The sequence below is a fragment of the Nestor notabilis genome, unplaced genomic scaffold, assembly GCF_000696875.1.
Source record: "Nestor notabilis isolate BGI_N333 unplaced genomic scaffold, ASM69687v1 scaffold2493, whole genome shotgun sequence".
NCBI classification, from domain to species: domain Eukaryota; kingdom Metazoa; phylum Chordata; class Aves; order Psittaciformes; family Psittacidae; genus Nestor; species Nestor notabilis.
The window spans coordinates 23,399-45,633 of NW_009923096.1; the positions used below are offsets into that span (position 1 = coordinate 23,399).

At 39.2% G+C, this 22,235-nt stretch overlaps 1 protein-coding gene across 1 annotated transcript in view; it reads left to right on the top strand.

The window, feature by feature from the left end:
* The first annotated feature begins 379 nt into the window (after window positions 1–379).
* The window catches only part of LOC104403710 (membrane-associated guanylate kinase, WW and PDZ domain-containing protein 2-like), a 245,447-nt gene continuing 223,591 nt past the window's right edge, over window positions 380–22,235 (top strand). Inside the window, exons 1-2 of the mRNA XM_010011947.1 lie at window positions 380–450; window positions 1,719–2,005. Of these exons, the coding sequence (XP_010010249.1) occupies window positions 380–450; window positions 1,719–2,005 (358 nt within the window). The remainder of the gene's footprint in view (window positions 451–1,718; window positions 2,006–22,235) is intronic.

Genomic DNA, 22,235 nt, shown 5'->3' on the forward strand with positions numbered 1-22,235 from the left:
GAAGACTGAGGTCTGAATTGCTGCCTTGTTGGCTGTATTTCTTTTGGTGGGAGTCCTTGCTAGTGTTTACATTAATTTATTTTCCCATGGTTGGTCCCATGGAATACATTAGCTATTCATAGGCATTGGGATCTACTGGGCAGGAAGGGCACTGGGCTAGAGGAAATTTGCATTAGCCAGTGTGGTAGAGGGTTCATGTAAGCTCTGCAGCTGAGAATGTGACTGTATTTAGTGAGAGAAACATTGCTGGGGCTGCAAAACCTTAGACGTTGGTTGGTATCCTTTCTGCTGTGCACACATCTCCCTCTCTGCTGCAGATGCTAAGACAGCCCTTCCACTGAACATCAGCTGACAACATAAGAGGTGCTTTGTAGATATCATGGACAGCTTAGTTTCAGGTTTCAGACATAATCAAGGGGAAGAGGAGCTGGGGGACAAGATAGCCAAAAGGTAACAGAATGAAAGGCCATTGCATCCCTATTTTAACAGCTGCCAGCTGCACGGGCATGGCAAAGAGATGCTAAATGTCTGGAGGTCCATGAGAAGCAGCACACAGGGCACAGGGAGCTGGCTTATATGAGCACTCCTCACCTGAGGCAGCTCTGTAATTGCCATTGCCAGTCTTATGCCTGAACAGGTCTGTCTGCCTGCAAACTTAGTATTCCCCGGGCTTGCATGGTTCTCTTCCTTAATGCTCTCTAATGGATAAATGCCAACACCATGCGGTAGATAAATATGTGCTATCAGTACTATTGACACTGAAGATCAGGCATTCATACTTAAGGCTTATTTTCCTCATTTGCTTGCTTACTCAACTACAGAAAGAAAAGGGAAAATGTGCAAGAGGCAAAGTGCTCTTTTTGGAGGAATACCAGCAATAATAACAAATCAGCCTACTTACTGAACTGTTCAAAGGTGTCAGAAGCTAATAATTTCCTGTTGTTTTTGCTGGCAAATTGGGAAAGCAATCTATTCCCCCTTCTGGTCTTGAGAGAGCTGATCCTTTCAACAGAATTTGAGTGAGAAAACTCATCTAGACTTCAAAAAGATCAGATGCAGATGCTGATGGCATCACAGAGATGACATCCTGAAGTGGGGTGGGCATTTTGTCTATTTAACAGAAAATCATGCAGCCATCTGATGAGGTATGACGAGTCACCTCAGTTCCCTTTTCCTAGAAGAGAGGATGCAGTATATAAAATCCAAAAGCTGTTCAGCGGGTTCGTCAGGGATCGAACAAGCAGTTTGCAGAAAGAGCATGAGCTTGCAGGGCTGATTTTAGACATATTTATGGTTTATTTGTTTTTTTTTAAGTTCTAGTTACTGCAGAAATCCACTGCTTGACTTTTTTAATGACAGCAAGTGCATGCACATAAGCAGTTTTCTTCCCTCACTGCCCTGTGCTCTTGTTACTGCAGGCAGACAGCTAAGTGGGATATGCAAAAAAATCCCACTGTCTTATTCTGTGAAGTACTCACAATGGCAGAATGCTTACGAACTTCACCTCACCATGATAGTAAGAAAACAGAGCAAACAAATATGGCTGGGAAAAGCCTGACGTATACATAAACCCCAGCCTAAAACGTAATTGCTTGGTCAGATCTTTTGAGAGCAATGACTGCAGCTTGGTACCTGTTAAGAGAATTCCTCTCTGCACACAACTTCTGTAGATGAGAATGGGTTTGGATTAATAAATGTTTTTCTGTCTTTTATACCAGGTACACAAGAACAAGTTTGAATAGAATAATTATAAGCAAACTGCAGGCTCATAAACGAACATGGAATCGTATCGCTTCATCAATCCTACATCTTGTTGGTAAAACTTACAGAATTTCGCTTCTCTCAGTAGACAAAATTCTGCAAATGTCAGCCTTGGTGTGGGGCAGCACCTACGAAAGTTCGGAGGCCTTCAACTTTGGAGTTTTATTTCAGGTTCATACTGAACTAACCGATGTGCTGAAGTTGTGGTCTGGGTTTAAAGGCAGCGAGGACACAGGTGGCTCCTGTAAAGTTGGTTGTTGTCCAGAAGTTTTGTTTCTATGCTAACTTTACAAATGTTGCTAGCATTTTAGAAATAGGTATCATATGAAATGCAACATGGCCTGTGAAATTCAAGCAGCTCTTGGCCTAATCTCCGAAAGACTGGTTTGGTTTAGCTAAACCCTGCCAAGTCAAGAGTTGATTTGAAGACAAGTACCAAGCCATATGTTGTTCCTCATCTTAATACAAACAGAAACCTTTTTTTATAACACAGCTCCTGCACTGTCACGTGCTGCTTCCCAGGAACACAGCCCAGTCTCACACCAGTGGTTGTTTCCCTTTTGTCTGTGCCCACCTCTGCCTGCAGAACCCAGCATGCTGACTGACTCTGCCGCTCTCCTTTCAGACAGGTTTGGAGGCTTGGTGGGCATGGCAGCCCCAGCACTTGCACAGCTCCCTGGAAAAGATGCCATGTGAGCCACTGCCCACAGCACAGGAAAGGGGAAGCAGGAAGGTGTGATCATTTAAGACAGTGACCACTGCATGTGCCCATATGTCATGAGGTCCGAGACTGCAGTTCACATAGAATCACAGAATAGTTTGGGTTGGATGGGACAAAGATCATCTAATTCTAACCTGCTGCCATGGTCAGGGACACCTGCTTCTAGACCAGGTTGCTCAAATCCCCATCCATGCAAAAGTTACAGGGCTGGTTAAGGGGGGAGACAAACTGGCCTATAGCCTGGAATAAACCGACAGGTGAAAATGCCTTTGATTCCACTGTGTGCTGAGCTTTAGGTACCATGTAGTAAGAGAAATGTCCCAATAGTCTTGATAATACTTTATGTGCAGAGAGTTCATTAAACTGTGGAAGAGTCTCAGGGAACCGGCAGAGAGTGTTTGTCTCATGCAAAGAAACTTTTTTTATCCAGAAACTATTTTGACCAGCTACCTGTAACCCAGGAATCTCAGATGGAGAATTACTTTTCACAAGTGCTTTTGACAACTGTTTTCTCCCTGGTGCAAAGAAAAAAACAACAAACCCATGCTGAAAACGGTGGCATATGTAATTTGTGCCTTTGGGGATTCGTTACAACTCAGTTAACACTTCCTGCCACAGATTCCTTCAGTGGTAAGCCAGTTGCTGAGAGAGGCAGTAAGAGGAACTCATGGGGCTTATAGGCATTTGCAGACCTGTAGAAATTAGATAAAGAAAGAAAGAAAAAGCATGTAGTCCTTCCCTAGGGAGAAACACAGTCTTGTTCCTCTCCACTGCTTTGTACAGCTGAGATTTTTATTGTTCATTCATTTGCAAAGAGACACATGTATTTTCCCATGAGGCCAGAAAGAATCCACAAAGCCCCTCAATACATACCTTTCAAAAAGCCCATGCTACCACAAGACCTCAGCAGAAACACTATGATTTCTGAAGTCTCATGCAAAATTCAGATTTATATTTACCATAGATGATTGTTCCACTACAGTGTACCTCTAGAAATCAACCTGTTGATGGTAAGGATGCCCGTGCAGAGCTTGGAGGGCTAGGCTCAGTCTTCAGCATTGCCCAGATTTTCTGCCTGACCAGGAATAAGTTCCAGTCTTAAGTTTTTCATTCTTAGTTCGGGATGATGATACTGCTGAACCTCCTGCAAGTGCTCTGCAACCATGTTACAGGAACGGGCACAAACTGTGAGCATCTCTTACCAGTTCCATTCCTATCTTGTCCTGTCCTATCCTATCCTATCCTATCCTATCCTATCCTATCCTATCCTATCCTGATTTCAAGGCCATCCTTCCTTTTCAGAGCCTTGGGCAACATAGTTTAGTGTGTGGTGTCCCTGCTCATGGCAGGGGGGTTGGAACTAGATGATCTTAAGGTCCTTTCCAACCCAAACCGTTCTATGATTCTATGACTGAGTATGTCAATGCACAGTTCACTATCAGGAAACATTACATGGTCTTTGGCAGCATGGGAGGTACAAATGTTTAAAGTTATGGTGTGAAACCCTTAGGAAGCCTGTGCCATAACTGTCAAAATGGGATTTGCAGTGAAAGAGTCATTCAGCTTTCCCAGAACAGAGGCTGGGATGTGTATTCCAGTCACCTGGAATTCGCATTACACCCTCTGTGTAAGTATGCTTCTTGTTGCAAAGGTGGAGGAGGTGGAGGCAGGGTGTGATGGTAGGCATATCACTTCCCTGAGAGTTCTCTAACTCCCAGCGAAACATATTAAGTTTCATATTATAGAAGATATAAGAAGAATATATGATGATGTACATTCTAATGCCAGCTAAATAATTTATTCTGAATATTGTTCTGTGTAGCTACGATGTATTTTTTATTTCTTCTCTTCTTTGAGAACTTTAAGCAAACACTCTTCAATATCCATTGTCCTACTGATTTTAAAACCAGATGGTTTCTAATATATGTATTATCTTTCAAAGACTAAACAATTTATGTTTGAAAAGTTTCATTAATTAGTCTTAAGTTAGGAAAATGCATTATTTAGTCTATACACTCTAGGCAGATAATGGTGAGAGATAGCTGCATAGATACTTAAAGCTACAAAGGACCATTCTGACCAAGCAGTCCAACCTTATGCATACCTCTAAGCACAGAATTTCACCTGATAATCCCTAAAGCAGAGGGAATTATTTTTCCTTGCTATATTAGCAAACATTATAAGACCTAAAAACCCCTGGTAGAATTTGTGCATAACTTTATGAAAGACTCTGCGTCTCAATTTAAAGACAATTTAAAGACAAGGCTTGCTCTCCTGGTGCCAGCCCATCACAGTGCTTCAGGCGAGCAGGCAGCAGTGCAGTGCACACAGTAGGATAATTAGCAGATGATGCGATGGTGCTTTCTCTTATGCACCACCTCTTTAAATGGAGGAGCCTCTTCTGGAAGCTCAAAACCAGGCAGAAATACCCACTCTTTTCTTTGTCTGGCTTCCATTTCCTTTTTCTAAAATGTCATTGATATGAAAATGCAATTTTTCTTTGTTTGCTGCACTAGAAATGCCCCTTGTGTCATAGCCCTCTTGCCTCTCCATGCACAGGGCTACAATCCCTCCTGTACAGCTTCCCATGGTCCCTGAAAACCCACCACAACAGGGCAAATCTCTTCAGGTAATGACAGGGTCCTCTGCTGCTCTCTGGCCTTGCTGCTGTGCAGGGAACCGGACACAGAAACATTTTTCTGCACTGCTGATGCTGCATTGGGCCACATCTGGAGTGCCAGTGGGAACGTGTGACCCCGAGGCTAGGTTGGGGGCACCTCGCATGCAAAGGTTTGCTTAGTGGCAGATGATGAGCTAACCAAGCTTCAGTGATGTTAAATTAGACTTTGGGGCATTTAAAGTAAAGAAGTAAGGTGACACACTGTCATGTGTGGGGGAGGGAAGGAAAAAAATCATTAAATGATTCCAGATTAGCAAAAGAAATTGCTGAGTTAAAAGTGTGGCTTTCAAATGCCGCTTTGTACGCTGCATGCAGAAAGCTGCGTCCTGCTTTCCCATCCATTTTATAGTACAATAATCCCACTGACTTCGCTGTAGTTTTTCCTGATTTACACTCATCTGAGATAGACACAAAGCCCAGTGTCTTTCCAAGTCATCCATCTTTGCTTGTGGAGAACTACTTGTGAGAGGAACAGCTCAGCCATGCGTAAGGGGAAGTCATAATCTGACTGTAAGATCTGCAGTGGCACATTGTATTATTAGCTCCTGAGTAGTCTGTTTTATAGCACAAATGAACTGAAGCATTCCTTTTCCTTTCTTCTTCTTTCTTTTTTTTCCTAGCTTCAGAGAAACTATTTTTTAATGGAGGCCAAACTATGGCAATAATCTAGGATACTAGTTTTCTATTTTGCTCGTATTTTCACTGCGTATGAAGACTTGCACTGCCCTCGTACATATTCTGCAGTGAATTTGAGCTGTTCCTGTTAAAACTAGAAAATACATTCCAAAGATATAAAATTCTGTTTCTAGAGACCGTGTTTTTTTTTCTCTTCCCAAGATTCTGAGGTAGGTTATAGCTTTCGCTGCCTGCAAGATCTACTGTGTAAGTTGTGAGCTTTTTAAGACAGGATCTGGTTTTAGTGAATCACGTTTTCTCCCTTGATGTGCTTCTTTTACTTCCACTTGCAAACATGGGAGGAATGTAAAATTATACATCCTGTGTATGTGCTATTCTAAATTGATGCTGGTTTAGGATGCACTCAAGATTAAAGCTTTTTCTGCTGTACACAGAGAATATACAAAGCCTAACAAAGTAAAAAGAGAAAAGATCACAATCACTTAGGTTTCTTCTTTACTAAGCTGGCGTACTTTAGGCTGTGATCAGGTAATGAGCTGAAAAATGTATTATTTTATTTTCATTCAAATGAATTTTCATACATTGACCCTCAGAAAAGATAGAAAAATATAGAAATACTCCAGTGGCCTATGTAAAGCTTTAGATTTTCTTTACATGGTAATTTCTGGTTAAAGGGAATGATCTGAATATTGTACACTGTAATTGCACAACTGTTCCTAATTCCTGGAATTAGGAATCCCTCAGCTCACTCCATTCGTGCTGTGCAAAGCAAACTGGAAACAGTGTTGACCGCATACTTTTGATTTCTTTCTCCTGGAGCTCTTGAACTGTGTGATAGATCTTTTCCACCCTTAACTTCCTGCCACTGATGTGGCCCTGCTTCCCCTTGCTGCAGACACCAGTGCCAGGCGTTGCATGTTGAATACTTGTGTTTTCCTCTGACCAGTAGTAACCTTTCTTCATTTACAAGATGTCCTTTCCTCACTCTATACTCACTCAGGGTTCATAACTGATAGTACTGCAAGGATGTGACTTCTTTCCTAGCTTATCCAATGTTACAGATTTAAAGGTTGTAACACTACAGTGTCAACTCAGTTTTCAGAAAGTCATTTCTTTCATCAAGAACCTCTGGGAATATTTGTAACTTTGGATTTTGCTTTGTAATTCTTTTCTGTTAGAAAATGCAACCAAGCTATTTCCCACAGAAACTGGGCAAAATTAAGTCTCAGATTGATACACAAAGTAACAGTGCTATGGGATACAGCAGTGGGGTACAGCTCATGTTCCATGGTTCCGGATTATTGCATTTGTTAGTTTATACTGTATTTAATTTTTCTTTTCAGAAATTTCCTGTCTTTAAAAAAAAGAAAAAAGAAGTAAAACATAATGAAATATTCTGACTATTCAGTAATCAGTATTTCAAATTAAGTATCAGTAGCCCTTGAATGAACCCCTGATTTTTACATATTTTAAATTTCTTTTGATTTTGGAGTTGGAAAAGTCTCAGAATTTTAGAACATGTAGAAGCAGACTGAGGTGCCTTCCTTTACATACTTACTTTTGAGAAATGCGGCCACCAAGTGTAAATATTGGCCACAGCAGTGGTACAGAAAATGTGCCACTATCACTGTTTCCTTTGCTGGCTTTAGATCAGGCCCTACCTTTCTCTTCATGTGCAGCCCGACAGTGAGTTGTAATGGTAAGACTAATTATAATAATAGGTGCAATAGTGGCTTTTCAGCACTGGATGGATTTTTTTCAGTAACTTATTGAGGTCACTAATTCCTTTCATGCAGTCTATGAATAGAAGTGATTTTCCAGCACTAACCTAAAAGAAAAATAGTCTGTGATCTGTTACCAATTCAGAAGTCTCCCAGTTCTTGCAAAGTGACTGACAGCCTATTAAAAAAAAAAATAAATTAAAAAGTGATGTTCTGTATACAGAATCAAAGGTGGAGATTATATTTATACTTCATAATAGCACTTTCTGTATCACTAATGATTCCCCTATTATAATTTCCAGCTACAGAAATTGCAGAGGTATGTGTTTTATTGTAAACATATTATGCACACAAGAAAACTCTAACCAGAGTGCAGTAGCCTTTTAAAAATCAAAATTAGTGGTAACAGAGTTTGAAACATTTGAAAGCTTCTCCACTGGTACAGTGTCAGCCTGTAGCTTATTAGTACGTTGGTGCAGCTGGAGCTGACCGTGCCTATTTGTGCTAGGTGCTACCATTGGGCATGCTGGAGGAAAGAAGTACGTATTCATGATTTTGGGGTATGTGTGATGGTCAGTTTGCAAAGTATTTCGTTGTGTGGAGGGACCAGAAGCAGTACAATATGATGACTGCATGTAAAAACGAATGCCTGTCCCTCATGCCCGGTGGGACTGTGCCTGGAAGCACAACCTCAAGGTTAGGTGCCAGCTTGACTTCTGTGTCTTGACATACATTGGCCAGATTTTCTGTGCTCTGCAATCTTCAATGAGAAATCTTCAGATGCCTGAGATAAGTTCTTTGTGGCCTTTGGAAGTGATGACTGACTGGGCAGGGCATTCGTAACTGAAAGGGTTTTTGGCTAAGAAAAAGGTCTTGTAAATCTGGGCAAGTGTCTCCATACATAATTTCAGAGATTTCACTGCAAGCTAGCTTAGACAGAACAGAAATAAGTAAGACAAGAAATAAAAACCTTAGCAGGCGTATCTGTAATCTTTCTCCACAGAGTTCTGTAGAGTCTGTTGAAGGTAAGATTTTATATGTAGGCAAGGAGGGAGACCTCCTCTGCTGTCTGGTGACCATTGTTCTTTGGTCACTAATGTCTATGGCTAAAGGCAGGAATAGAGAGCATTATAGTAATAGTGCTACTTTTTTATAGTAGTAAGGACTATATTCAGATTATAGAGGGAAATGTGGGCTATTAGTATCTGCATAACAGTCAGTGTATCTAAACTGACATTTGAAGGGCATCTTAAGACCATGGTTAAGACTGTTTGTGCTGTCCATTGTGATAGCCAGATAGGCCATTGATGCAGACACACACTATCCTGAGAAGAAAATGTGCTTGGGCATCACAGGCAGGAAAATGTGGCATCAGGGCACTGTTTAGGTGGCTTACTCTGCTGCCAGAGCACAATGCCATATGCAGGTGGATCAGTAAATAATGTTAAAATACTTTTATCCTTCTCTTTGTACAAGTTCTTGAAAGCCCGACAGTCACAACATACATTAACTGAATGCCACTTGAAATGCAGTTTTAAAAAGGCAAATTGCAATTTTTTAAAATATAAAGAAACCTACTGCAATTTATTTTTAATGAGAAGTAAGTCTAAAATTCAAGCTTAACCTTTGCAATGCACGTATTATTGTAGTCCCTGTGTTCTGAACACAGTCATAGTTCCTTTTTAGTGAGACACTAAAAATAGGCATGGCTGTAATGCATGTCATGAGTCATAAATTAATAAGAATGTTCTGCAGGACAGTCTATTGATTTAGTGCAATTAGAGTAAAGCATCTATTTTAGATTTCTCGAGTGTGTGGAAAGGGTAGCACTTCTGTCAATGTACTGGTTTTGTATTGTGGATGTAGGGTTTGTTCTGTGCTAGTCTGCTTATATTAAAGAAGGACAATCTTTATTTTGAGTGTTTGCTTACCTTAAGAAATAAGGAGGTCTGGTTAACAGGGAGAAGCTACACATTAAAGAGAAGCATTTGCCAAAATACTTTTTTCAAAGTCGGTGATTAAGAAATTCTTCATTTAAAGTGCAAATGCAACATTTTTTTAAGGTGCAAGGTGTCAGTGATGAAAGAATTATCTGAGTAGTGTTTACAGACTCGATGTACAGTTAGAATGGGACAACATAGATGAGTTTGCAGATGTATTAATCTAACTTCTTGGTTTGCAAAAAGTAAAAGCAGCCACTGACACCATGTGGAAAACTTGGAAAGTGCCTTGTTAAAAAATAGGTTCCTTTCAACTTCATAGCTTGTAACGTCTATCTTTCTGACTCATCCACTTTTAATAGGAGAGGGTGAAGAGAGAATGGTACTCCATGACATTGCACTCTTTGTTCCTTGTGCTTGAGGCCACATATACCACAAAAGACTATGGAGTAGGGATGACTGAGTTGGAGTAAAAAGAACTCACGCCAACAAAGTCATACTATCTGGTCCACAGACCTAAGAGTCCTGGGAGGCCGTTAACAGCAGAATGGGTAGTGCTTTGAGGAATAAAAGAGGGCAGGGAGGTATCGAGTATATCTGCATGTATTACGTGTCTGATCAGAGTAGCTAATGTGTGTCTTTGTGGTCCAGGTCCACCGCTGCAGTGCCAGAAGTCTGTAAATATAGACAAAATATGTTCCTTATCTTTTGGGGAGAGGGAAGAAAAACACTGGTATTATCTTCCATTTCAATATCTCTTTTTCTGTCTAATGATAATGTTTCAGAGCATAAATCTTCCTCCTAAACTCATTTCATAGTGATATTTAGACTATCACATTATATAGAACAGGATTTAGTATTACCTTCAGAAAGAAAATTTTCAGATGGTGAATGAACAACAGGCAAGCTACAGGAGGGAAGGACACTCCACTGGAACTAAAACTGGTTTCACTCAATATTCATAGAGAAAAAATGTCCCTGATAATGTACTAGGTGAGGTAAGAAGTGCAGATGCACAGAGAAAATTACTCAGAGGCATTGTTTTCTCTAAATAGAATGGTTTTGAAAGCAGGGAAACACTAACAGCTTTCTAATGGTACAGTGTCTCAAGAAAAATGTTCACCATAGCTGTCATAAATAAAACTTCTGTTCCTTCTCTTTCTGAGGGATATGTTTTAACAGATTCATGTATCATTTCTTTTCATGACAAAAACATCTGAGTGGAATTTTGAAAGATCTGTTGAGACATTCAGTTCAGCTGTGAAAGGAAAAGCTGTATTAAAAATTATTTGACTTCATTCAACTTTTTCTTCAGTGAAGTGTTTCTGTTTTGCTCCAGTGAACGCGATGTGTGCTTTAAAACTAGATTTTCTTTCATTTTCTATGTAATTATTTAAATTGTCTGCTTTCATTATTGAGCTCATTCATAATTAAGTGCGACCCATTAGGGTCTTCTATGGTGCTGTTATTAGTAAGCCTGAATCATTTGATACCTTTTATGCAATTTTTGCTTATTATGTTCCCATTGTGTCCTGTGTTTATTTAGAATAATTATTATGAAGTTTCTGGAAGAAAGTGGGTAGTTAATAAAATATATTATGAGCACCAAATATACCCACAGATGTGTTGATCCATTCTCGTAATTTCCAGTTTATTTCTCAATAACATTAGTTCTTAAAGAGGAATCTATTTGTTAGAACACAGCATTATTTAAATTAAAATTCTAGTTAATGAAGGAACCTGATGATTTTGTGAAGATGATGAAACAGTTTGTCATTTACGTCAACATTTTACAAGTAGACCAGCAGAAGCTAATGATGAAAAGTGGTTTTACATTTATAATATCCAATCACACATTTAATAGTGCCACATTGATATTCAGTATCTTATGTGAGCTGAGTGAACAATCATGGAATCATAGAATTGTTAGGGTTGGAAGGGATCTTAAGATCATCTTCAGATCTTATCAATCCCAGTTGATTTTGGTGGTTATTTCTGTGCAATGTATCTATCAGTCTGTAAGTGATCAGGTGCCTATAGCATCAAAGCATCTGTAGTAGTCTCAAGAAACCTGTGATTGAAGGAGCTCTATAAAATTTCATCTTGTTTTTTCAAGTGTATTTTTGTGTAACAGCAATGCGAGTTCTGGTGGACCGATGTTACAACATTGATTGTTGAATTGGAAACAATTAGATGGTTGTTTAGGCAAGACCAAGATTTGACACTTGCAGTGGCTGTAGTCACTGAGTAGTAGGCTGTCGTGTCTTGGTGGCTGTAGAACTTGTGTTACATGGATTCCAGCCATCTAAATTCTTCCAAAACTTTCTGCATGTGTGTTTATGCATGAAGTTAAGATGACATCCTTAACCAGATTGTAGAAACACCCTGGCTTTAGGTGTTGCTGGGTTTTCATACATCATTCTGTATGACAGCCCTGATGGACCACTTCCAAAAATGAATAGATAGTTTCTGTAGCCCAGTCAAGTTATTGGAACACTGGCATTAAATGTGAGAAACAGTGAGGAAGGAGATGACTCCTTATCATGCTATTATTGGAGCTGGACATTGGTATCAAGCTGCAATTCTTCATACTGAATCTAAAAAAGACATTTGCAAATTTAAGTAGGAAAATTGCAGTGGAAACATACGCTGAAAAAGTTTCTTCACATCTGCTTTCACTAGTGACTGATTGCAGTAATTAGCAGCAAACATACAGATCTACATTTGTGCCTTCAGATATCCATGTTTAACCAAGTATTAATTAATTAAAAATGAATGTGATTATTCATATTGACTTATGGTAGTGTTCTCCTTAATATATTGGTACCAAATGAGTAAAATCTGAAGTGGGAATGGGAGGTCTAAGACTTCTTTATTCTAATTTATTCTAATGATCTTAATTTTATTATTTTGAAACTACTAGTGCAAATATTTTGAGATATTGGAAAGGCTGAGTTTAAGTGGTGATAAACACACCTAAAATCAGGGCACAATTTAATATTCCTGCAAAGAGGCTGAGGTGTCTGAAAACATAGATTCATGTTTAAATACAGCCAGATCTGTTATAAACTGTTAAAGCTTGCAAATTCCATATTTTGCCAATCATGCAGAATTAGTAACAATTTTAAAAAATAATGGCTTAAAGTAATTCTTGGAAAATACTTTCTCTTTATGGGAATCTTTTAATGCTGTCCATTGTATATGCAGTGAGACCTGAGCCTGCTGGCACTTCGCGTCAGTATCTCAGTGGAGATGAGTGGGATGGCTCAAGCACACAGTTTAAGTTTGTCCAAGTGAGCTTTTAAGGAAGAGGGGTTTGCTCCCTCCTGTCAGATTTGTGCATGAGACAAGTGATGTTTGATCCAGAGCAGGTATACAACTGCATTTCTGCTTATCTAGCAAGAGAAAGTTCTACCAAGCTTATGCTGGTTCTAAGAAAAGTTAGACTTGCAGAAAGATACCTGGGCAGCCAGAGCCTGATCTGGCAAAACAAGGCTTCTATTAGAATTTAAGCCATCAAAAGTATTCTGACACATATGAAATTGTCGACAATGTGTGTTAACACAGCATCAGTGCTTTGTGTCTTACGGTTATGACATTTTGGAGCTGGTACTAGGAACCCTAAAGCTGGGTTTACTGTATCACTGAACCTCAACTGGGGGTCAGCAGAACCATACACATGGGAGTCTTCTATTTGAAAGACCTGCCAAAGACACTGATACCTGGTTTTTTTTCACGTCTTCTAATGCCACCAACTTTAATTTTCTGGTAGCTAATGTAAACACAATTACACAGTAAGTGATGTATAGAAGCTATATTTATCTTTTAGTAAACTGAACTCATATTTATCCAATAGACTAGGATTGTTGCAAGTCATTCCAGTCCATTGGATAAGTACATAATTACATATTTAAGAGAGATAAACATATAGTAGAGGTATCAGTGAAGAAGATCATTAGCTGTTGTAAATTGTTACAGATTACTTTGGAGTACCTTTATAGTAGCTTAAGTTTTAATCAATATTATGCATGTATTTATGGTCTAGACTGTTCTACTATTTACATTAAACAAACAATAATGCTATTAAGGCAAATACTAAAAAGGAAGTCATCTTTAATTTTGTTGTGTGAAGAGGAGCTCTTTAGCTGTGCTTAATAGTATCAATTTTAGTGATTATATATGAATTCACTTGTTCTTTTCCTTAAATATTTGTCAGAACTGGGTTTTAGATGCAACTTAAAGGAGAGGTTATGTAGGCTGTATTCAAAGCAATTTTTTATCTCAACTTTTGCTGTAATTCTGAAAATTTTTAGTTTCTACACTTAGAAATTACTCTTCTTTTATCCCTGTGCATATTTATTATACAAAAAATAATGGGATTCAACTAACTGTATTCATTCTGAAAAGAATTAAGAGAACTTAGTGAGTCAAGTTACTCATTCTTTAATATAATATTCATTAAACATAAAATCCAATAAAGTTAAAATAGATATTGTTGACCATAGGTGAGAGATACCCATGAGCCATAGGCTTGCAAATTCTTTTTCTCCTTCTGGATTTTTTTTCTGGGATCTTGAGGCAGCTTGTGTTACCTACCATGACATGCAATTGCTAGAATCTGAAATGAGATGAGTTAATGGCATTGCATTATCTCTTGATGACAAATCCATTAGCATATGTCACTGTTCTCCCTTATAATTCAAGTCTCTGCTTGTTTGGTGCTCATTGCAAGGGAAAATCTGCAAGGTTTTATATTTCCATTTCTTTACAAATGTTTTGTACAGCTTTATAAGGCTGAGCAATGCGTGCAAATTAAGGACTAATTTGTGTCTTCTAATGGCTATACATAGATTTGTCATCCTAAATTATTTAAAATCTTCTTTGTCAACCGGTATGACCTACAATATATAATTCATATTTGCTATATTAATTATCAATTACATGGATTTTTACTCCATTAAATGAAAAATGTAGCTAACCAGTCTATACTCTTTTTGAATCATTTGCTTTACAGCAAGTGTATGCAGTATGCAGAGGCAAGTTTTCATTGTGTTTTACTCTGTGTGAAAGATTTGGGATTGCAGAAAGAAGCCTTAGTGGTCCCCAGTTTTACTGACTATCCCATGACAAGGGGCCAGTCAGGGAAGCACTGTGAACAGCAGTGCATTCCCTAGGATGGGATGTGTTAGATTAAGTTGGCCTTCAGGGTGGTGTCACTAATGGAAATCACTGTTCAAACACAGGGCAGCACTGAGCTGGGAAGTAGCACAATGGTTGGCAGACACCTTGACCTATCTAGCTGCTGGGTTTTAGTTCTGTTCTTTACCACCTGAAGTAAATGCAATAGACATGAAAGATTTGTAGTGAGAATTAGGAAAGAGATTTGTGTGACTTTGGTGAGGCAAGGGGCCAGCACTGAGGGAGGGTAGGAAACGTGTTCAATGCATAATAGTTGGAAAAAATCAAAGGGAAGATGAAGTGGGAGAAATGAAGATAGAAATGGACGGATAATTGTCCTGGGTGGAGGCAATAATGAAATACTGATTTTTTGAAGTGAAGATTGGGAATTTGTAAGAAGCCATAGGTGGGGAAGAAGTTATGGTCAGAGAGTCAACTAAAGAAGGGGACATAACTGTATTAACTTAAGAGCAACTATTGCCTTGTCAGAATACTAGTCAGTGAAAATACCTGTATAAAACTGCATTTAATTTGTGAAATAAACAGGTTGAATAGCAGATTAACAAATAATATCTTAAAACTGACTGTATCAGTGGACAAGGGAAGATGTAAGGATATCATTTATTTGGAGTTCTGTAAGGTCTTGACACAGTCCCCCACAACAGCCCTCTTTCTAAACTGAAGAAAGATGGGTTTGATGGGTGGACTCTTCAGTGGATAAGGAATTGGTTGGATGGTGGCATCCAGAGGGTAGTGTGTCCAGCAGGTCGAGGGCAGCGACTCTGCCCCTCTACTCTGCTCTGGTGAAACCCCACCTGGAGTCCTCAGCACAGGAAAGACATGGATCTGTTGGAGCCGGTCCAAAGGAGGGTCATGAAGATGCTTGAGGGCTGGAGCACCTCTGCTATGGAGACAGGCTGAGAGAGTTGGGCTTGTTTAGCCTGGAGAAGGCTCTGGGGAGACCTTACTGCAGTTTTCAGTACTTAAAGGAGGCCTACAAGAATGATGGGGACAAACTTTTTAGCAGAGCCTGTTGTGGCAGGGCAAGGGGAATGTCTTTAAACTGAAAGAGGGTGGATTCAGACTAGATATGAGGAAGAAATTTTTTACAATGACGGTGGTGAAACACTGGAACAGGTTATTCTGAGAGGTGGTAAATTATTGCAGGGGTGGTTGAAATAATAGATGACCTTTAAAGGCCCTGTCCAATCCTGATTATGTGAAAAGCTATGGTCTTTGCATAACAAGATACTTAATTTTTAACTTAACTTGCTTTAGAGTCTACATATGAAATAGTTTGGCCTGTATTCACCCTACCTAGCTTTAAGCATTCAACTGATGCATTAAGTTAGGTCAAATACCAAAGTTAGGTAAATAATCGGTATTTAGTATAGCAATCTTCTTCCAGGAAGTGCCTAAACTCCTTAAAAGTATCCAAGATATAAAAGTGTTAGCAGGAAGAATTTGCCCTCCTAGCATATATGTGCTTCATTTTTATTGTCTTCGTAGGTATTCATATAATATAAAGTTGTCTTTTTATTATATGAATTCTTGAAGAGTGCTTCCTATTTTATAAGATTTATTGCTAAAGCTGTGGCCCCATCTGTGTTAAATACCTACCAGCATAGAAGATATCCAGCTAATTTAGCCATCATCAGCTGCCAAATTCCAATTTGTACAACTTCAAAACTTAGCACATTCAATTCAAGTTCTTTCCCTCCCCAGTAAAGGCCTTTGGGCAGAGAGAATACAGCAGTGGTGACATTTCGTTCATTATTATTCACACATTGTTCCTTGCCTTATTCTTTTATGCTTTTCTTTTTCCCTCTACTTCTCTTTCTCTCATTTTATAATAGGAACTGATGAGGACTCTCCATTTTAGGGGAAGTTTTTCTCAGGGCTGACCATGCAGTGTTAAAATTAATTGGCAATGGTTAATGATCCGCCTTTTTTCAGTTGGGTTAAAGCAATCTGCACTGCTCAGGGTTATTATGTAGGGCAAACGCAGAGAAAATACAAGAAATGCAAGGTGGCTTTAGAGTGCAGATGTAAAGAAGGGCATCTTTCTATGTCCCTACTCATATCTTCAAACATTTAAGTCTCTCATTGTTTTATTTTGGACCATAGGTTAGTTTGGTGGTTTGGATTTTTTTGTTGGTTTTTTTTGATTTGGGGATTTTAACTTATTCTTAACTTACTTGTTAACTTACTTAACTTTTTAAACTGAACGTAAACCGGCAGTGTGCGCTCGCAGCCCAGAAACCAACCGTATCCTGGGCTGCATCTAAAGAAGCGTGACCAGCAGGTCAAAGGAGGTGATCCTGCTCCTCTACTCTGCTCTTGTGAGGCCTCCCTTGGAGTATTGTGTCCGGTTCTGGTGTCCTCAACATAAAAAGGCCATGGAGCTTCTGGAGCAAGTCCAGAGGAGGCCACGAGGATGATAAGAGGATTGGAGCACTTCTCGTATGAAGACAGGCTGATAAAGTTGGGGCTGTTCAGCCTGGAGAAGAGACCTCATAGCAGCCTTCCAGTATCTGAAGGGGGCCTACAAGAATGCTGGCGAGGGACTCTTCATCAGGGACTGTAGGTCAAAGAGTAACAGGTTTAAACTAAAACCAGGGAGAGAAGATTTATGTTGGGTGTCCTTTATAAGGAAGAAATTAATTACTGTGTGAGTGCTGAAGCACTGGAACAGGCTGCCCAAGGAAGCTGTGAATGCTCCATCCCTGGCAGTGTTCAAGGACAGATTGGACAGTGCCTTGAGCAACTCTGGTTTGAGGTGTCCCTGCTCATAGCAGGAGTTGGAACTGGATGATCTTAAGGTCCTCTCCAACACTAATCATTGTATGATTCTAAGTAGGTTAAGTTTTCGTTATATTTATGATTGCAGTTTTCTTCTTACAAGGTCAAAATATTGGCTGCTTAGGAAATAACTTATTTAATATTCTAAAGATAGAAAATAAATAAATAGGCTTCCAGGTAAGTACTTAACAAAAGACAACCCTCATTGCCACTGTTTTATGTACATGGTGACCAAGGCAGAAAGATCTTCTTTTCACTGCTGCCTTCATATTTCCAGGCTGGGGCCTCATACACAGGACCTAAGTAACATTTAGCTGTCTTAAACTTGGAAACATTTCTGAAAAAATATGGTAATCTTCTAATTCTGTGTAAAATAGGTTTATGTACCCTCAGCCTTGAATGGTGCTGAGCAAACTCTTCATTCACTGACTTTGGTAGCTGAGAGTGCTCAGCGTTTGTTAGATGAAATCCCTTCTAATTATAAATGGGGAATGAGTCAGGCTGTTTCAGTCATGATAAATGAACCTGATTAAACATTTTGTGTCAAATATAGCACAGTGGAAAGGAAAGTTAAGAGTAAGTGGATTGAAGGGCTGATAATTACCAAGAATGGTGCTCATTCATTTCAGGGGGGTAGTGCTGTGCAGCAGAGTCAGTGCTGCGAGGTTAGGAGGAGAATTATAACACCAGTACCAGCTCTGTTCTCTACTAGAAATCAGCCTGGCAGCATGTGTATTTAGCTTTCTGTCCTCCAGACACCCTCTGAGCTTTGTGTGGTATTGCTATACATGCCTCAGACTTTAAAGGTCCTAGTGACCTGCTTAGACCTTGACTGGAGGGTTCATGAATCTTCTGCTAAAATTGCCAGCGAGGTGCTAACACAGGCTTCTGAGCAAAAGCCAGCTGAGGCGGAGAAATAAGGAAGGAAATTATTAATAACAGAAAGAATTTGGATCTGCGCTTTATTATGCCATATTTACACTATATTTTAATTGATTGTGAACCTTAAATGTCTGATTTTATGATTGTGGGTGGTTATTAAAGTATTTTTTCTTTTTAATCTCATGGATTTCTACTTACATTTCTGTGTGTAAAAGTCTAGTATGTAGCATTTCTCTTGATTAAGAAAGCCACATTGTTTGTGTTTAAGCTTTCCAGGGAGTTCTGTTATGTACGGGCAAATAAGGGGAAGAGGAAAAGAAAGAAAGGACGAGTATGCTTTACTGTTTGTAAAGATTTAATAAATAGAAGATTATTCTGTTGCATAGAGTAAAATTTACAGAGCTGCTGGAAAACATTTCCTGCACGGGACTAGAATTTTGATTCCTTGCTGGGATTGTTTGCTGTAAGATTTTTTGCCACAGCTACATTGCAAGTTTTGATATGCAACATATTTTTAGTATGAGCACCAGGGGGAAAACTGCAGAGCTGGCAATTAGCATCTCCCATGTTTCAGATGAAATATCAATAGCGCAAAAATCTGCAATCCCAGAAGGACCCATCCATGAACTTGCCTCTGCATACACTGTTAAAATATCGAGGCTATGCAAGGACTGCAGAACTAAGCATTTGTGTGAGGATCAGGCATGCAGTGAAGATGTAAAAGCCTTTGATACTTAGCCAGTCTCTAGCATTTTCTTGACCTGACTGCTTGGGAGACCATTGTAAACTGAGTTGCATGATGAAGGAGAAAATGCAGTACATACTGCCCTGCAAGACAGCACGCTTTTCAGTGGGGCTTGTTTTGGAGAGCAGGTCATGCTGCAGCGCAGCCTCCACCAGCAGTCCCAACTGCTAACTTTGCATCCCTGCACAGCTCATCAGCAGGCTGGTGGGATCTCATAATAGGAGAAGGGTCATAGAGCTGCACGGCAAGCCTGGGAGATGCCAAATGATGAGAATTGTCATAAACACTGCCTGTGTTTTGACAGGACTGGAATATAAGTACAGGAATAAAGGTTTTTCTTCACTGATCACTTCTCACCTTGCAACATGAGGTGCTTCATGGCACATCAAGCCATAAATATTGTTTGTGGCTACTAAAACATTCTTACTTCTAAGGTAGCCGCAAGTGCTTGTCTTTTATCTATCAGGGTCACTCTAGGCATCAAACTTCAATTCCAAAGCACAACTGCATTTCTGAGAACAAATACAAACTTCTCAGCAAAATTGTCAACTAGGATATGGCAAATCCCACTCTGGGTTTCAATTTTTTTTTAAAGTCTTATTTTCTTTTGTTTTGCATGTGGAGTTCTTGGGGTGTCCAGTAGAAACATCTCTCCTGTGGTTTATTAAAATCTCTCAAATCCGGTAAGCTGTCCAGTCTTAGGACTGGAAACATCAGACATATGAATGTGATACAAAGATACATAATCTTTGATTACTTTTTAAAATATTCCATTTCTACCTCTTGATCACATTTTAAGGACACATTTTTTTAATGATGCCCATTCCACTAAAGAGTTTCAAAGACTTTGCATACTCTGCAGATTTATCATATAACATAGAAGAACATGTTTATAGAAGGATGTAATACATGCCAGATCAATTAAAAGTTGTTTAGTTTACTACAGAATACAACAACAACAACAAAATCTTATTTGTTTCTCCTTAGAGAACAAATTCAAGGACGATGCTTTAAGAGAAATTAAATAATCCAGTTCCATATCTCTTTAGACATGCATGAACACTGATTTCAGAAAATACAAACAATAATCAATAAAGCAAGTTTTATATTCTGCTGCCTTTAGAGCTCTATGATTTTAACAGTAACTTTTTTTCAGTTCTATTAATAAAACATCCTGGATTAGCATAATAGCTGTGATGTAGACTTTTACACAAGAGGTAATGCCATCACACCCTATTTAACTAGTGAATGTGTTACTTAAAACTAATTATTTCTTCTTAATTACTTTTTGAGAATTTTTTTTATTATTTATTTAATATGGATGAAGTCACCTAGAGGTTGAAAATTTAAAGATTGCATTTCTTGGTAAATGTAACTCAATCACGATTTTTCAGTTCCCTTTGCTATCTTATCATTGTTTGTCTAAAACAATGACAGTGATCTTCTATCCATTGCAGTCCATTGTGTTTCAAGACCCTGATCACCTTTGCCATGTTTCTCCCATGAAAACAGCTAGGCAGTTCTGACTTATTCTTCCCCCACCCCTCTTTGGCTTTGTCTCATGTTAATGTCTTCCTCGATTTAGCTCCTAAATTCTCCAAAGAGCAAGAGTCCATTAATGATATGTGTGCAGGACATAATCATCAGACTTGCCTGTACCATGATGGTATACTATGGTGCCATCTTGAAAAAAACAAAACAAAACAAGAAAAGAAGAGCATATATTGTTTTTAACGTCAAGTAACCATTGTTCAATGAGAGGTCAACCTTCCAGTTTATTGACAGGAGTATATTAACAAAATCACACTTAAAAGATTAAGAGTCCATAAAGGAAAAGACTGAGTGAGCTAGGGAAGAGAAGTCTTACAAGTGGCAGAGAATGGACCAGGGACTTAGATCCATAGCATAAAATACTCTTCTGTGAACACCTATGGTATAGATTATCCCAAGCTAATGAGTATCTCCTTAAAGCAGAGGAAATACTTCAGCTTTGCTTTCATCAAGATTTTTTTTTTAGGTAATTGTGTTGGAAAGCGTCACACTCCTTAAATTCTTTGCTCATCTAAGGGCTGAGCAGGAGGTGCTGCAGACACTTACAAAGAATGAAAATTAGTCAGAGGATTAGAAGGATTAGAAGTATTTTTGTAATTATTCAAAGAATGAGGATCTGAAATGAATTTCCAATATAAGGGTCAAGAACTTGTGAGCTTACATCTGAAAGTTTGATCAGTTGATCTTCAACGTTACTTGGCACGGTGAACTCCAGCAGTTCACCTCATGGATTTGAGGACCTAAGCAGTTTTCCTAGTCTTCTTTGTCTTCTGGTGGGAGTTGGTCTGCCGGAACGCCCTTTTCTCATGAACAAACTCTGGAGTCTTTGCATCAGGGAAGATGCAGTAAAACAATGCTGTCAGAATGCTTTTGCCAGTGGCTGACGAAGAAAGCCTCTCTTGATATAGTCGTACTAGCAACATAAAGCCTCAGGCTGTAGGCATGTTTCAGTGTAAAAATTCTGCTGCCTTACTGGAGTTATATTTCTGTCACCAAATCAAGAAAAGGCCCCATATTAATGTGGTTTATCTTTCTCAAACATGTTCCATAACTGGTTTTGGACACCTCAAAATCTTTCCTGGTTCTTCACAATGATCCTTTGAAGTAGCAAGGTTTTTGGTCTTTTACAGTGGAGGAAATGAAGCAAAGACAGTCTTCTGTAGAATTTAATGCACTGACTTTTGTCCTGGTAAGAAGGGACTTTGGCATGGGCAAATAAACTCTGTCTTCAAGAACAGCTAGCCAGGGCGGCAGAGCTCTCTGCCACTACCGCAGCAGTTCATGTCAGAGCTCAAGCTGTTCTGCAGAGCAGCGCATGTTTTTGGTGGACACGCCTGGGAAGTCCACCTGATTTCTTGCCCACAGGAAGGAAGACAACTCATACTCCCTTTCTTTAAGTCCCCAGGCCACTGCCTCATTTCACATTGGTGCCTGTACTTTAACTGTATTGAGTCCATTTTGCAAACATATGCCCTGAGAGTAGTGGAGAAACCGCCAGTAATTACATGGCTTCCTTAGTTAGTGAAAAAATGATGAAAAGTAACTGAGACTCCAATCAGCTGTGATTGTCAACACCTCCCTCAGTGTTGGCAATCTACTAGCAATGCTAAAACAGTCT